General features: G+C 42.6%; 1 protein-coding gene across 1 annotated transcript; it reads left to right on the top strand.

The window, feature by feature from the left end:
- The first annotated feature begins 3,632 nt into the window (after nt 1-3,632).
- Nucleotides 3,633-12,084, top strand: LOC117310648 (ubiquitin-like modifier-activating enzyme 1). The gene is given in 18 exon segments (XM_073799790.1): nt 3,633-3,690; nt 4,645-4,705; nt 5,308-5,479; nt 5,615-5,673; nt 5,777-5,945; nt 6,040-6,174; nt 6,816-6,922; nt 7,155-7,245; nt 7,361-7,493; nt 9,369-9,466; nt 9,554-9,700; nt 9,827-10,000; nt 10,120-10,224; nt 10,315-10,611; nt 10,679-10,882; nt 11,315-11,416; nt 11,521-11,621; nt 11,780-12,084. Coding segments are annotated over 18 exon segments (2,334 nt in total). The 5' UTR covers nt 3,633-3,647; the 3' UTR covers nt 11,916-12,084.
- The last annotated feature ends 5,905 nt before the right edge of the window (nt 12,085-17,989 follow it).

The following is a 17,989-nucleotide window of genomic DNA, read 5'->3' as shown; positions in this document are numbered from 1 at the left end:
CCATCTTTTGAAAATGAGGACAAAATTAGGACAATTCCAGATAAACAAAAAACGGAGAGGATTTATTGCTAACTATCTGCCGTACAAGATGAGATAGTTCCTGGAGGGAGTCCAAACTGAAATGAAAGACCTTTTTTTTTTTTTTTTGCGGTACGTGGGCCTCTGACTGTTGTGACTTCTCCCGTTGCGGAGCATAGGCTCTGGACGCGCAGGCTCAGCGGCCACGGCTCACCGGTCCAGCCGCTCCGTGGCATGTGGGATCTTCCCGGATCGGGGCACAAACCCATGTCCCCTGCATTGGCAGGCGGACTCTCAACGACTACGCCACCAGGGAAGCCCTGAAAGACCCTTTGATATTAACTCAAATCGAGAGAAAGAAAGAACATCAGTAAAATAATTATATAGGTAAATACAGAGGATAATTTAAACGAATTTTTTGTTTGTATGATTGTAGTCTGAATAATAGTCCCAAAATATGCCCACATTTTAATCCCCAGGACATGTATGTTATTTTATGCAGAAAACTTTGCATACATGATCCAATTAGAGTCTTCAGATGGGAAATTGTCTTGGGTTATCTTGGGTGGATCTAATCAAAATATTTCCTATAAGAGGAGTGCAAGAGATGTTGGAGTCAGAGGAGAAGCCAGTGTGATGACAGAAGTAGATAATGAAGTGATGTATTTGAAGATAGTAGAAGGGGTTACTAGCCTAGGAATACTGGCAACCACTAAGCAGAAAAAGGGCAAGGAAATATATTATCCCTGCAGAACCTCCAGATGGACACAGTCCTGCCAGCATGTTGACTTTAGACAAGTAAAATGGATTTGGGACATCTAACAATTAGGATTGTAAGAGAACAATTTGTAATGCTTTAAAGCACTGAATTTCCAGAGATATATTACAGCAAAAATAGTAAACTAATGCAGTTACTTTTTTTCTCTTACCAGATTTAAAACACAACTCCATAGGAAAAAATTATTAATTGGTTCTGATGTATAAAGTGTATAAAGATGTAATTTATGATAAAAACAACACATGGAAAAGGGGGATAAACTACATAAAAGCAAAAATTCATATTTTGAAATTAAGTTGGTATTAATCTGAACTAGGTTGTTAGAAACTGTCAGTTTAATTTATAACAAATTAACTCCAGAGCAACCACTAATGAGATGACTCTAAAATGTATATAGTAAAAGAAATAACAAATAACCATGAAAATGGTACACTAGAAGATGTCCAATTAAAAAGCAGATTGCAGTATGGATTTTCTAAACACATGACCAACTATATGTTGTCAAAGAGACAAACCTTAAAGTGAAACAAATAGATTTTAATAAAAAGTTGCAAAGAAAAGTTTCATGCAAACAATAACCAAAAAAGAGCTATAGTGACTACTAATGGCAGACAAAACAGATTTTAAATAAAAAATTTTGAGAAAAATGACAGCATATATTACTATATTATTATATTAGATTAATAATATATTATTGATAAAGGGGTAAATCTGTTGAAATACATAAGAATTATAAACATATGCTCGCCTAACAAAAAAGTTCCAGATACCTGAATCAAAAACTGACAAAACTTGAGAGAGAAATAAATAGGTTCAACAGTATATCCAAATAAATGACAGAACATAAGATCACCAAGGGAAGAGAAGACCTAAACAACACTATAATATAAACCGAGTGGACTTAACAGACATGTACAGAACATTCCAACCAAGAACAGGAGAATAAACTCTTTTTTCAAGTTAACTAGGAATGTTCTCCAGGATAGACTTCACGTTAGGCCATAAAACAAGTGTCAATAATTTAAATCACACCAAATATGTTCTCTGACCATAAAGGAGTGAATAATGGGAAATCAATAATGGGAGGAAATTGTGAAAACTTGTAAATATGTGGAAATTAAACAACATATTCCTAAGTAATCAGTGAGTCAAAGAGTGTCCAAGGGATATTAGAAAATACTCTGAAGTGAATGAAAATGAAAACACAACATACCAAAACATGGGATTCGGCAAAAGCAGAACCCAGAGGAATATATATATATATATATATATATATATACACACACACACACACACACCCACACACACACACACACACACACACACATATGCAAGCCTACATAAAAAGGAAGAAAGAGTTCAGAAACTGGAAAAAATGTCTAACCCAAAGCAAAGTGAAAGAGGAAAATAACCTTTCACTTTGTGAAAGGTTAGTATGAAAATAAATAAAATAATATAAATAGAAAAAGCATAAAGAAAGTCAACAAAAACCCAAAGTTGGTTCTGTGACAAGATTATTAAAATTGAAAAACCTTAGGTTGATGAAGAGAGAGAGAGAGAGAGAGACGACTCCATTAGCGAAACCTGAATGAATAAGATAAAATGGCTATGAAACCATACAGAAATAAAGAGAATTGTTAGGAATTCGCTTGGACATTACTTTTGACTATATGAAATAGTCAAGTTAGTGGAAAAACAGAGTGACTAAAACGAAGTAAAAAACTAGAAAATCTGAATAGACCTGTAATAAAGAGGTTGGATTCGTAATCAGAATTTCCACAAATAAAAGCATGGGACCAGATCCTTTTACAGTGTACTCTACCAGATGTTTTTCTGAGCATGCCAGCGGCAAAATGTCAAAGACACAGGTGTACTGTATATTAGCAATCAGTTAATGTCATATCTTATCATTATTCAATAGAAATGCATTGGGTGCTTACTGTGTATCAGGAGGTTTGTTAAATGGTGGTGCCTGTGATGACTTGGTATTGTGTTTTTCTTAGTTCATGGGCACTGGTAACATTAGCATTATGCTTTCAGGGTCACTGTGGAAGGGTGTTTCAAGGCCTCATTATGAAATAATGTCCCCAAATGGAAGTTCCTCTGGTGCCTGGGTATATCTTCACCCATAATCAATTTCATATTAATAGGAAAAATGTGTATTCATATATAAATACTACGTGAATATTTAAACTTAACATTTAGTGTCTAGTGCATAGACAGCATTGCTGTAAACTTTTTACACAATAGTGAGTATTCATTTTATCTTATTTCCATGTACATAATATTTCAAATTTCATAACATATTGACCATATCAGGTGGCTGCTGTTATCACAGTTGTATAGAAGAGGACAGTGAGGCATTGGTCCCTAGTCACTTACTAAGTTCAAGAGTGAGTAACGGAAATCAGAGCGCTCAGGTGGCAGAGTAGAAATTTTAAATGCTTAAAATATGTGCTGTCAAGAAGAATCATAAGCAGTTCCGGGAAACTTTAGCACCCGTTTGCTTTCATATGCCTCTGTTGCAAGTCTCTTTCGGCACGGACTTCTACTCAGGAAGTCCCTTAACACCTAGTGTCTTGTGTAATTCGAGAACAAAAGTCTTGACTTCTCTAGCTTGCTGTCTTCCCTCAGAGTGATTCAGCGATGTAACTACGCGTGTTTCAGTTTATACCCATTTTACTGAATGCAGCCACTAGGTGGAGCTGTCTTCCTTCTGCCGTCAGCACACGGCAGAACTCAGTAATGAGTCTCCCAGGGGCTGCTGACGTCACCAGTGATTCACTACCGGTGCGACGGCGAGCAGGACCAAACTTTTTGTTTGGGCTTCCGGCTCAGCGGCCGCCATTTTATGTCGGCGGTTGAGGTAAAGGAGGCGTGGTCAGTGGAAGAGGGTAAGCCTGCGGCGGCCGCAGCTCTCCTCCAGCCAGCCGGCGGGGGAGGAGGAGTAAAAAGAGGGCGGCGGCCGGGCTTGGCTTCGGCTCCACATGGAGTTGGCGGCGGAGCGACCCTGGGAACGGGCATTTGTAACAAACGGCCTTTCTCGGCACCTCTCCCCGGGCAGGCTTTTCGGGAGGGTCTTGGAGGTGGCTAACTGGGCTGGAGAGGCGGCATTGGGGCGGATGCTGGGGCGGAGCCGATGTTACTCTGTCTTGCCTGTGTTCTGAAATCTGACCTCAGGGATCCGGAGGCCCAGTTCCTACCTTTAGAGCCTCGGGTCCAACAATTCTAGCCAAGAACCTTATTCCTTCACAGGTCTAGCTTGTTATAGCACCAGGTTCAATATTCCCAGTCAGTGTATTACATTGAAGACCTTAAACCAAAATTACTATCCTCACAGCTTCCAAGAGGAACCGGAGCCCTGACAATGTCTGTTTCCCTTTCATTTCCCTAAAAGAGACCTTTCTCTTAACATCTTTACTCACACTTCACTCCCTTTTTTCCTCCTCCTAATCACCTTTCAGAGCTAAAAAAGTACAACACTATGGAATACCACAGACCCTGACTCGTTCTCAGAGACCCCTTCCTCACATCTCACCCAGGTAGTCTCATCTGTCAGAGATCACTCTGTACGCAGCATTTCTACTTAAAATATATATATATATATATAGTTTTAGCATTTCCCTTTATAGACCTTTATTATGTGCCGTTGAAGACCTTCCTTCCTATGGCATCTTCAAGAAGTGCTCCTACACCCAGCATTTCTACTTAGTCGTCGACCTTCCCAAACTCCATTTTATAATTTTCCATCAGAAACACCTCCGAATCCAACTTTGTCCTTCACTAAAATGCTTTACTACTAACCCAATATCTGCTGTTAGAAAATACCCCCCTCTTCATCGTCTCAGAATTCTTTGCAGATAATCCCAAGTATCTTCTCTCAGAAGCTCCCGGGGGACCAGATACCAGGTAGGAATTCTTCAGATACATAATCTGGCAGACATCCTTCCCTGCACCAGTATTTGATAGACCCTTTCAAATTTTGGTTCTCACCAGCCCTATCAGAGACTCACCTTCACAGTCTTGCCCAGGGCTCTACCTGTGCATTCAAAAGCAAACAGGTTTTCCCACCTTCTTTTAAGATCCTGTTACTCCACATCTTGCCTTATAGTCTCCCCTAGGGCCTTTCCAGTTGCCAATATCTTCATTCACAAGCCCTCAACTTCTGCTTTCAGCCTCATAGGCCCCTATATCGTTATCATACAACCCCTCCCCCAGCACACTTCCATCATACTAGATCCCCTTCTCAGCATCTGTTCAGCCTGCATGGTGCTCTGCATCATTAGTCACAGAAGCCCAGCCAGACTTCTCAATCTAGCCAGTGTCTGCTCACTCAGTCTTTTAGTCTGTTATCTTCCTGAAACTTTTTATCCTCCATTCCTAGGGAAAAGGAACTGTCTGAGCTCAGCCTCCTCTTTCCTCCCTCTCAGAGTAGCTCTAGTACCTAGCATGTCTTCATGTTTCCGTTCTTGAAATGAGGATGCTAGTACTTAAGTCTTTCTCTCCACCAGAGTTACCACTAACAAAAGAGAAAAGCCTCCCCGTATCTGGCTCCTTTGTCTAAAGATGTCCACTTTGCCACTATTGAAGAAACGTTGTATGTCTGGGCCTGATCCAAAAGCAAGTTCTGATTGCCCTTCTGCGTGTTCTGTAATGTTCAAAGTGCCATCAGAACCGACCAACGTGAGTGTCTTTTCCCTAAATCTTGGAGGTGGGATGGTATTGTGGTTGGTGGGAAAGTACCTCTTATTTAAGCGTTGTTTTTTTTTTTTTTTTTTTTTGCTGTCTTGCTGAAACTCTTTTCCCCTCCATTCCTAGGGAATGCCAAAAACAGGCAGTGCAACAGACATAGATGAGGGTCTTTACTCCCGGCAGCTGTGAGTATGGCTGAGCCTGGGAATGCGAAGCAGGAGGGGGGCACAGAGAGGATAGAGTTGGGTGGGCCAAGCCCTGACCTAGAGTCTCCTTCAAATCTGGCAGGTATGTCCTGGGCCATGAGGCTATGAAGCATCTCCAGACTTCCACTGTGCTGGTGTCGGGCCTTCGGGGCCTAGGGGTGGAGATTGCGAAGAACATCATCCTTGGTGGGGTCAAAGCTGTCACCCTCCATGACCAGGGCACTGCCCAGTGGGCTGACCTCTCATCCCAGGTACCTGTTCCTGGATCCCTTCCCCTTGCCCAAGCACCAAACCCCCTGGTGTCTGCATTCACTTCACTTCTTTCCTTCTTGTACCTCCTTGTAGTTCTGCCTAAGGGAGGAGGACATCGGTAAGAACCGGGCTGAGGCATCACAGCCCCACCTTGCTGAACTCAACAGCTATGTGCCCGTCACCACCTACACTGGGGCCCTTGTTGATGACTTCCTTAGTGGTTTCCAGGTACGTTGCAGCATCACCCTGCCTCCTGACTTACACTCTCAGATCCTTTTCCTGGTTGGTTTGCTCAGTATTTATTTAATGGACCAGCCCTGTGGGTGCTTGCCCTGGGGTTTCCCAGAGAACTTGGGCACTGGAACTCCTGATGCAGCAGTAGGAACTTATCCTGGTGAATAAGGAAGGGAATTCAAAGATTCCCTACAAATCATCGCTGAGCAGGCTTTGCTTTGTTCCGTTTTGTTTTATTTGAGAATTGAAGCAGATGAGTGTAGGATTTGGGGATAAACCCAAACTTTAACTGGGAACAGACTGTGACCCGTTGTTTGACTCCCAGGACATGCAGGGTTGTAGGCAGGCAGGAATGGGTGTTTTTCAAATAAGTGAATTAGTTGGTCTTCAAATTCCGTCCTCCTAATACTGCTTTACTTTTCTTGTCATAGTGTGGGGTTTCATATTTCTCTTCATTGAGTTTTATCCTCACTGAGTATGACATGCATACTTTGTAAATATTTGTAGAAAAGGTCTGAACCAGTAAGCTTTAGTCCTGACATTCTGCCAACCCCTGGCCTGCCTTTCTCCTTTATTTTCTTATTTCCCTTCACCCCAATGCCAGTCCCTTTGCATGAGCTTCCTTCTTGTTACAGGTGGTGGTCCTTACCGACTCTTCTTTGGAGGACCAGCTGCGGGTGGGTGAGTTTTGTCACAGCCGTGGAATCAAGCTGGTCGTGGCAGACACTCGGGGTCTGTTTGGGTGAGTGCCTGCTTCTGCCTTTATCCCCAGCTCCTCCCAGGCCCCAGGCTAAGACCCCCTGGTTCCCAGTGCTGTAATGCTACTCTCAGCCCACCAGGTTTTCCATTCTCCATGTTCACCTCTCCCCAGTTGGCACGAGCACTGATTGTGGGCAGTGATGGCTAAGCTTTCTTAGGAAGTATTCACTATGTCTAAGGGTCTCAGGCACCAGTCCTGTTGTGTCCTTTTACAGGCAGTTGTTCTGTGACTTTGGAGAGGAGATGATCCTGACGGATTCCAATGGGGAGCAGCCTCTCAGTGCTATGATTTCTATGGTTACCAAGGTAAGGAGATTGGCCCCAGGGGTTCTGGCAGGCATGTGGGTAGCCATAGTCCTCCTTTATGCTCCTGGTACCCTGATCCTACCTCTGAGGCTTTCTTTACTTCTCTTCCAACCAGGACAACCCTGGTGTTGTAACCTGCCTGGATGAGGCCTGACACGGGTTTGAGAGCGGTGACTTCGTCTCCTTCATGGAAGTTCAGGGCATGAATGAACTCAATGGCATCTCTCCCCTAGAGATCGAAGTCCTGGGTATGCCAAGACTGGTGGGGCAAGAAATGGTTGCCCAGATCAAAGAGAGAATTGTCCCTGTGGTGTGGGCTGACCCACAGCCCAAGAGGTGACACATATCTGTAGTCTTGACTTGTACCAAAGTCCAAGAGGAGATGCCTCTCTGAAATCTGACTTGGGACTTAGAAGAGATGTGTCCAGGTAGCCTTAATAAAGACATGTGAACTGAGCTACAGGCAGAAAAGGTTTATACCACTAGTATTTGATTCCATTATTATTTTTTGGCCCATTGACTATATCTCTTTCTTTCTTTAAACCGTTTTAGAATGTATAGTATAACAATCTCTAAGTAATACTTCATCACCGCACATATTAAAGAAAAACTTACAACAAAATATTTCCACTTTCTGGTTCACCATTTGCTGTCGTCGTATATTTTGTGTATGCCATAAACTTCTCAATACATTATTTTTGACTTCACAGTTATATTGTTGAAAAGATTTAAGAAAGTTTGTTTTTACCCACATAATCACCATTTCCAGTATACTTTTCTGTGGCTCTACATTTGCATCTGATGCCATTTTTCTTCTGCCAAAGAAAGCCTTTAATGTATGTTGTGGAATGGGATCTGCTGGTGGTGATTCTTTTAGCTTTTTAATGCTTGAAATCTCATTTTGCCTGTGTTTTTGAAAGTTGTTTTTACAGAGTGTAGCATTTTAGATTTCATTGCTTTAAAGATACTGCTCTATTGTCTTTCCTGCCTTATTTTCCACAGGAAGTCTACTATTCTTATCCTTGTTTTTCTGTATCTAATGTGCTTATTTTCTCTATCACTGATCTTAATCAATGGGATTATGATATACATTAGTATAGTTTTCTCCATGTCTCTTTTGCAGTTATTAAATTTATATTAACTATGGGTTTATAGTTTTATCAAATTGGGAAAATTTCTGGCCATAATTTTTTTTGAAAATATTACTTTCGCAGCTCACTGCCACCCCATTATCTCTTTCCAGAACTCGAATTACATGTATATTAAGCCACTTGACTCTTTTGTCTTTTTCTCCCACTCTTCGTTGTATTTCGGATAGTTTCTTCTACTTTGTTAAATCTCCTGATTTTTTCTTGTGTGTTAATTTTGTTAATCACATCTGTTATGTCAGAGCACTGGTCAAGAACATTAAAACAACTATTATAAATATATTTCACATGTCAAAGAAATTCCCAACAAAGGGGTGGGCCGAAAGAGGTTTTGAAGAAATAATGGCCAAAAATTTACAAATTTGATGAAAACTAAAGCCACAGATCCGTGTTCTGGTAAGTTTTGATGGATGGAAGGTAATTGTGAATGTTAGTTTTTTGGAGTTGTGTTTTGTGTTCCTTTACTATTTTTGAGTTTGTTCTAGAGAAATTATGTAGCTGCCATTGGATCCTTTCAGGGCTTACTTCTTTTTCTCTAGAGTGGCATTTAGACATAGGGTACCTGTGCTGTCTGAAGAAATCAGCGTTGTGTTTTTGTTGTTTTTTTTATGATGTACTATACCTTATTTATATTTCTTAGTTGAAGGATAGTTGATTTAATGTTTAATGTTGTGTTACTTTTTGCTTTACAGCAAAGGGACTCAGTTATCTATATATACATTCTTTTTCATATTCTTTTCCATGATGGTTTATCTCAGGATACTGAACAGAGTTCCGTGCTCTACAGTAGGACCTTGTTGTTTATCCATTCTGTATATAATAGCTTACATCTGTTAACTCCAAACTCCCACTGTATGGGGGAGGGGGTTAGGGGAGGAAGGGAGTGGGAGGTTTTCCCATTCCTGTTTTGATAGTGCTGTTGGTCTTGGGAAGGAATGAATTGACAGATAACCCTTCATTCTGTTCATCCCCCAGGTCCCTACACTTTTAGTATCTGTGATACCTCCAATTTCTCTGACTATGTCTGTGGAGGCGTTGTCAGTCAGATCAAAGTAACTAAGGAGATAAGCTTTGTGAGTATGAGCAGGAGGGTGTGCTGTAGGGTTCCAGGCATCTCTACGTTTTTTACTTTTTTCATTCTGATATCTTGCTCTCCAAAGAAATCCTTGCCCACCTCACTGGCAGAGCCAGACTTCGTGATAACAGATTTTGCCAAGTATTCTCGCCCTCCTCAGCTGCACATTGGCTTCCAGGCCCTGCACCAGTTCTGTGCCCAGCATGGCCAGCCCCCTCGGCCCCACAATGAGGTAGATGGGTGGGCAAGCCAGCCAGGTCCTTGAACCAAAGCTCCACTATGCCTCTTCATCTATTTAGTTTTTCTACCTCTCCCTCTCCCCACAGCGGTGTGATTGTTCTTTTTCTCCTTCCAAGAGGATGCAACGGAACTGGTGACCCTAGCACAGGCTGTGAATGCTCGAGCTCTGCCAGCAGTGCAGCAAAAGAGTCTGGATGAAGACCTCATCCGGAAGCTGGCTTACGTGGCTGCTGGGGATCTGGCACTCATAAATTCCTTCATTGGGGGCGTGGCTGCCCAGGAGGTTATGAAGGTCAGTGCGAGTGGAGAAGGACAGTGCTGGGAGTGGGCCAGGTTCCTTCCTGGCCCTGCTGCTTGCTGTCCAGGTCTGATTAACCAGTGATCACTTCCTCTTTCTTACCCCCTCCTCAGGCCTGCTCTGGAAAGTTTATGCCTGTTATGCAGTGGCTGTACTTTGATGCCATTGAGTGTCTCCCTGAGGACCAAGAGGCCTTTACAGAGGACACGTGCCTTCCAGTATGTGATTGGGGCCCATGGAGAAGGCATTATTGTGGTTCTTTTTAAGGTGCCTTTTCTCTAACCCTCTCTTCTCTTCACATGACTCAGTGCCAGAACCGTTATGATGGGCAGGTCGCTGTATTTGGCTCCGGCCTGCAAGAGAAGCTGGGCAAGCAGAGATACTTCTTGCTGAGAGATCCTTTTGGTCAAAAGCTACCTTTATGTCCCCTAGCCTCTGGCCACCTCTTCTGGAGTCTCCTCTTGGCTTACAAGGGAGGGTGTTTGGTTGTACCCTCATCTCATCCCTTTCTCCATTTTCTTCATACCAGGTCCTTTATTCCCAGTCTTGTGCCTCTTTCCTTAGATGACCATGGATTTTTATGGCCCTGGGACTTAAATATGCAGTAGTAGATCCTCTTACCCCCTCTTGCCGTCTCCAGGGGGAGTGAGGACTGGTGAGTGGCTTTGTTAGGCCAGTGACCCTAACCATCTTCTGCCTCTCTTCTTGGCCACCTCCCAGGTGGGTGTGGGGGCCGTTGGCTGTGAGCTGCTCAAGAACTTTGCCATGATTGGGCTAGGCTGCGGGGAGGGCGGGGCAGTCACCATTACAGACATGGACACCATAGAAAAATCCAATCTGAATCGACAGTTTCTGTTCCGGCCTTGGGATATCAGGGTGAGTGGAATGGACATGGTAAGTAATTGAGCTTTGTTTCTCACTTTTCTCCTGTCTTTCTTTTTCTTGTTATCTGTCTTATTGCCTTAGGACGTGTGTGTGTGTGTGTGTGTGTGTGGTGTGTGTGTGTGTGTGTGTGTGTGTGTGTGTGTGTGTGTGTGTGTGTGTGTGTGTGTGTGTGGTGTGTGTGTGTGTGTGTGTGTGTGTGTGTGTGTGTGTGGAGGTTGTGTGTATCTTATCTCCGTAGAACTGGCTCTGGTTTTCATCATACCAGGTGAGAGGCTTTCTTTAATTTTGTGTATCCTTTGTTCATTGGTTGAACCTGTGCAAAGTAGGAATGGAACTGGCATGTTTGTGAAATAAAGAGGAGCATATGATCTGGGCTTGCTCCCGTTTTACTCTTTGTGCTTTACTCTGTGCTTTGTCCCACAGTACTATAACCAGCAGTGGACATTGTGGGATCGCTTTGAGGTACAGGGGCTGCAGCCTAATGGTGAAGAGATGACCCTCAAGCAGTTCCTTGACTACTTTAAGGTAAGGCCCTTTGACTCACTGCACCTGTGGTGTTGGTTGCCCAGGTTACTGGTACTGTCCATCCCAGTGACACTGTTGCCCCTCCTCCTTTCCACCCTCTTCAGACAGAGCACAAGTTAGAGATCACCATGCTGTGCCAAGGTAGATCCATGCTCTACTCCTTTTTCATGACAGCAAGCAAGCTCAAGGAACAGTTGGATCAGCCGTGAGTCGGGCCAGTGGGAAGGCAGAAACAGGTCCTGCTTGGGGTGGGAAGCATCAGCTAGCTATGCGACTCATATTCACTGTTCTCCTTACTTTAGTTGTCTCTGTAAGTCCTTTCCTCTCTTTCTACTTCCCTGACCCTCTTTTTCCTCACCCCAGGATGACAGCAATAGTGAGACGAGTATCAAAGCAAAAGCTGGGACACCACATTCAAGCACTGGTGCTTGAGCTGTGCTGCAACGACGAGAGCGGCGAGGGTGTGGAGGTCCCCTATGTACGATACACCATTCGCTGATCCCCTCTACACCCACCTACCTCATTCTCAGTCAAGTCAATCTATTTCCGTTTCTCTCATAGTTGTGGCCAACGCTGAGCCTTAAGTTCTTCTGAGAACTTTTTGTTGTTGTTGTTGCTGCTTTCTAATGTTTGGAGTTGGAATTCTTAATAAAGAGTTATTAATCCGAGTGTGTCATATCCTTCTTTGGTCAAAGGCCTGTACCCTGTTGTCTGTGAGAAAGACCAGCCTTTCTTTAGCTCTGTAGGTTCAGGTGATAATACAAAAGGCTCAGCCTCTCCGCACCAGCATGGAATTCACCTCACATCCAAGCTTATGAGAAAAGATTAAATCCAACTGTTCTGGTAAATCATTGGTTTGCAATTTTTTCCTTTGTCCTCTCTGTTTAAAAAGAAATAGAGGGGGAGTTGAGGAAGATGGTGGAAGAGTAAGACGCAGAGATCACCATCCTCCCCACAGATACACCAGAAATACATCTACACGTGACACAACTCCTACAGAACACCTACTGAACGCTGGCAGAAGACCTCAGACCTCCCAAAAGGCAAGAAAGTCCCCACGTACCTGGGTAGGGCAGAAGAAAAAAAGAAAAAACAGAGACAAAAGGATAGGGACAGGACCTGCACCAGTGGGAGGGAGCTGTGAGGGAGGAAAGGCTTCCACACACTAGGAGCCCCTTTGCGGGCGGAGACTGCGGAAGGTGGAGCGGGGAGCTTCGGGGCCGCGGAAGAGAGCACAGCAACGGGTGCGGAGGGCAAAGCGGGGAGGTTCCCGCACAGAGTGTCGGTGCTGACTGGCACTCACCAGCGCGAGAGGCTGGTCTGCTCACCGGCCCGGGTGGGTGCGGCTGGGAGCTGAGGCTCGGGCTTCTGTCGGAGCACAGGGAGGGGACTGGGGTTGGCGGCGTGAACACAGCCTGCAGGGGTTAGTGCACCACGGCTAGCCAGGAGGGAGTCCGGGGAAAAGTCTGGACCTGCCGAAGAGGCAAGAGACTTTTTCTTGCCTCTTTGTTTCCTGCTGCACGAGGAGAGGGGTTTAAGAGCGCTGCTTAAAGGAGCTCCAGAGGCGCGCGAGCCGCGGCTAACAGCGCGGACCCCAGAGACGGGCATGAGACGCTAAGGCTGCTGCTGCCGCCACCAAAAAGCCTGTGTGCAAGCACAGGTTACTATCCACACCCACTTTCCGGGAGCCCGTGTAGCCTGCCACTGCCAGCGTCCCGGGATCCAGGGACAACTTCCCCGGGAGAACGCACGGCGCGCCGCAGGCTGGTGCAACGTCCCGCTGGCCTCTGCTGCCGCAGGCCCGCCCAGCACTCCGTGCCCCTCCCTCCCCTGGCCTGAGTGAGCCAGAGACCCAGAATCCGCGGCTCCTTTAACCCCGTCCTGTCTGAGCTAAGAACAGACGCCCTCCTGCGACCTACACGCAGAGGCGGGGCCAAATCCGAAGCTGAGCCCCTGTGAGCTGTGAGAACAAAGAAGAGAAAGGGAAATCTCTCCCAGCAGCCTCAGAAGCAGTGGATTAAAGCTCCACAATCAGCTTGATGTACCCTGCATCTGTGGAATACCTGAATAGACAATGAATCATCCCAAATTGAGGAGGTGGACTTTGGGAGCAAGATTTATGATTTTTCCCCTTTTCCTCTTTTTGTGTGTATGTATATGCTTCTGTGTAAGATTTTGTCTGTATAGCTTTGCTTTCACCATTTGTCCTTCCGTTTTTGTTTTGTTTTTTTCACTTAAAAATTTTTTTCTTAATAATTATTTTTGTATTTTAATACATTTATTTTATTTTATCTTATTTTATTTTATCCCCTTTCTTCCTTTCTTTCTTTCTCTCTCTCTCTCTTTCTTTCTTTCTTTCTATTTTTTCTCCCTTTTTTTCTGAGCCGTGTGGAGGACAGGTTCTTGGTGCTCCAGCCAGGTATCAGGGCTGTGCCTCTGAGGTGGGAGAGCCAATTTCAGGACAGGTCCACAACAGACCTCCCAGCTCCACATAATATAAAACGGCAAAAATCTCCCAGAGATCTCCATCTCAACACCAACACCCAGCTTCACTCAACGACCAGCAAGCTACAGTGCTGGACACCCTATGCCAAACAACTAGCAAGACAGGAACACAACCCCACCCATTAGCAGACAGGCTGCCTAAAATCATAATAAGTCCACAGACACCCCAAAACACACCACCAGACGTGGACCTACCCACCAGAAACACAAGATACAGACTCATCCACGGGAAAGCAGGCACTAGTCCCCTCCACCAGGAGGCCAACACAACCTACTGAACCAACTTTAGCCACTGGGGGGAGACACCAAATACAATGGGAAATATGAACCGTCAACCTGAAAAGAGGAAACCCCAAACACAGGAAGATAAGCAAAATGAGAAGACAGAAAAACAGTAGATGAAGGTGCAAGGTAAAAACCCACCGGACCTAACAAATGAAGAGAAAATAGGCAGTCTACCTGAAAAAGAATACAGAATAATGATAGTAAAGATGATCCAAAATCTGTGAAATAGAATAGAGAAAATGCAAGAAACATTTAACAAAGATCTAGAAGAACTAAAGAAGAAACAAGCAATGATGAAAAACACAATAAATTAAGTTAAAAATACTCTAGAAGGGATCAATAGCAGAATAACTGAGGCAGGAGAATGGATAAGTGACCTGGAAGATAAAGTAGTGGAAATAACTACTGCAGAGCAGAATAAAGAAAAGAATGAATAGAATTGCAGACAGTCTCAGGACCACTGGGACAACATTACACACACCAACATTCGAATTATAGGGGTCCCAGAAGAAGAAGAGAAAAAGAAAGGAACTGAGAAAATATCTGAAGAGATTATAGCTAAAAACTTCCATAATATGGGGATGAAATAGTTAATCAAATCCAGGAAGCACAGAGAGTTCCATCGAGGATAAATCCAAGGGAAACATGACAGGACACATATTAATCAAACTGTCAAAATTAAATACAAAGAAAACATATTAAAAGCAGCAAGGGAAAAAAACCCAAATAACACACAAGGGAATCCCCATCAGGTTAACAGCGGATTTTTCAGCAGAAACTCTGCAAGCCAGAAGGGAGTGGCAGGACATACTTAAAGTGATGAAGGAGAAAAACCTACAACCAAGATTACTCTACCCAGCAAAGATCTCATTCAGATTTGATGGAGAAATTAAAAGCTTTACAGACAAGCAAAAACTGAGAGAGTTCAGCACAACAAAACCAGCTTTACAACAAATGCTAAAGGAACTTCTCTAGGCAAGAAATACAAGACAAGGAAAAGACCTACAATAAAAACCCAGAACAATTAAGAAATGGAAATGGGTACATACATAACGATAACTACTTTAAATGTAAATGGATTAAATGTTCACACCAAAAGACACAGAGTGGCTGAATGGATACAAAAACAAGACCCATATATATGCTGTCTACAGGAGACCCACTTCAGACCTAGAGACACATACAGACTGAAAGTGAGGGATGGGAAAGGTATTCCATGCAAATGTCAATCAAAAGAAAGCTGGAGTAGCAATTCTCATAGCAGACAAAAATAGACTTTAAAATAAAGACTATTAAAAGAGACAAAGAAGGACAGTACATAATGATCCAGTGATCGATCCAAGAAGAAGATATAACAATTGTAAATATTTATGCACCAAACATAGGAGCACCTCAATACATAAGGCACACACTAACAGCCATAAGAAGGGAAATTGACAGTAACACATTCATAGTAGGGGACTTTAACACCCCACTTTCACCAATGGACTGATCATCCAAAATGAAAATAAATAAGGAAACACAGGCATTAAATGATACATTAAACAAGATGGACTTAATTGATATTTATAGGACATTCCATCCTAAAACAACAGAATACACATTTTCCTCAAATGCACATGGAATATTCTCCAGGATAGATCATATCTTGGGTCATAAATCAAGTCCTGGTAAATTTAAGAAAATTGAAATTGTATCAAGTATCTTTTCTGACCACAATGCTATGAGACTAGATAGCAATTACAGGAAAAGATCTGCATAAAATACAAAACATGGAGGCTAAGAATACACTACTTAATAACGAAGTGATCAGTGGAGAAATCAAAGAGGAAATCAAAAATACCTAGAAACAAATGACAATGGAGACACGACGACCCAAAACCTATGGGATGCAGCAAAAGCCGTTCTAAGAGGGAAGTTTATAGCAATACAATCCTACCTTAAGAAACAGGAAACATCTCAAATAAACAACCCAAACTTGCACCTAAATCAATAAGAGAAAGAAGAACAAAAAAACCCCAGAGGTTGCAGAAGGGAAGAAATCATAAAGATCAGATCAGAAATAAACGAAAAAGAAATGAAGGAAACGATAGCAAAGATCCATAAAACTAAAAGATGGTTCTTTGAGAAGATAAACAAAATTGATAAACCATTAGTCAGACTCGTCAAGAAAAAAAGGGAGAAGATTCAAATCAATAGAAATAGAAATGAAAAGGAGAAGTAACAACTGACACTGCAGATATACAAAAGATCATGAGAGATTACTGCAAGCAACTCTATGCCAATAATATGGACAACCTGGAAGAAATGGACAAATTCTTAGAAATGCACAACGTGCAAAGACTGAATCAGGAAGAAATAGAAAATATGAACAGACCAATCACAAGCACTGAACTTGAAACTGTGATTAAAAATCTTCCAACAAACAAAAGCCCAGGACCAGATGGCTTCTCAGGCGAATTCTATCAAACATTTAGAGAAGAGCTAACACCTATCCTTCTCAAACTCTTCCAGAATATAGCAGAGCTAGGAACATTTCCAAACACGTTCTACGAGGCCACCATGACCCTGATACCAAAACCGGACAAAGATGTCACAAAGAAAGATTAGTACAGGCCAATATCACTGACGAACATAAATGCAAAAATTCTCAACAAAATACTAGCAAACAGAATCCCACAGCACATTAAAAGGATGATACACTATGATCAAGTGGGGTTTATTCTAGGAATGCAAGAATTCTTCAATATATGCGAATCAACCAACGTCATATACCATATTAACATTGAAGGAGAAAAACCATATGATAATCTCAATAGATGCAGAGAAAGCTTTCAACAAAATTCAATACCTATTTATGATAAGAACACTGCAGGAAGTAGGCACAGAGGTAAGTTTCCTCAACATAAAGAAGGCCATATATGACAAACCCACAGCCAACATCGTCCTCAATGGTGAAAAACTGAAACGATTTCCTATAAGATCAGGAAGAAGACAAGGTTGCCCACTGTCACCACACTTATTCAACATAGTTTTGGAAGTTTTAGCCACAACAATCAGAGAGGAAAAAGAAATAAATGGAAACCAGATCAAAAAAGAGGAAATAATATTGTCACTGTTTGCCGATGACATGATACTCTACATAGAGAATCCTAAAGATTCTACCAGAAAACTAATAGAGCTAATCAATGAATTGGTAAAGTAGCAGGATATAAAATTAATGCACAGAAATCTCTGGCATTCCTATACACTAATGATGAAATATCTGAACGTGAAATTCAGAAAACACTCCCATTTACCATTGCAACAAAAAGAATAAAATATCTAGGTATGAACCTACTTATGGAGACAAAGACCTGTATGTGGAAAATTATAAGATATTGATGAAAGAAATTAAAGATGATACAAATAGATGGAGAGATATACCATGTTCTTGGATTGGAAGAATCAACATTGTGAAAATGACTCTAATACCCAAAGCAATCTATAGATTCAATGCAATCCCTATCAAACTACCAATGGCAGTTTTCAAAGAACTAGAACAAAAAAATTTCACAATTTGTATGGAAACACAAAAGACCCCGAATAGCTAAAGTAATCTTGACAACAAAATACGGAGCTGGAGGAATCAGGCTCCCTGACTTCAGACTATAGTACAAAGCTACAGTAATCAAGACAGTATGGTACTGGCACAAAATCAGAAATATAGATCAATGGAAGAGGATAGAAGGTTCAGATATAACCCCCACACATATATATGGTCACCTTATCTTTGATAAAGGA

This window comes from Tursiops truncatus (assembly GCF_011762595.2).
Source record: "Tursiops truncatus isolate mTurTru1 chromosome Y unlocalized genomic scaffold, mTurTru1.mat.Y SUPER_Y_unloc_1, whole genome shotgun sequence".
Lineage (NCBI taxonomy): Eukaryota > Metazoa > Chordata > Mammalia > Artiodactyla > Delphinidae > Tursiops > Tursiops truncatus.
This window is presented reverse-complemented; position numbering and strand designations above follow the sequence as displayed.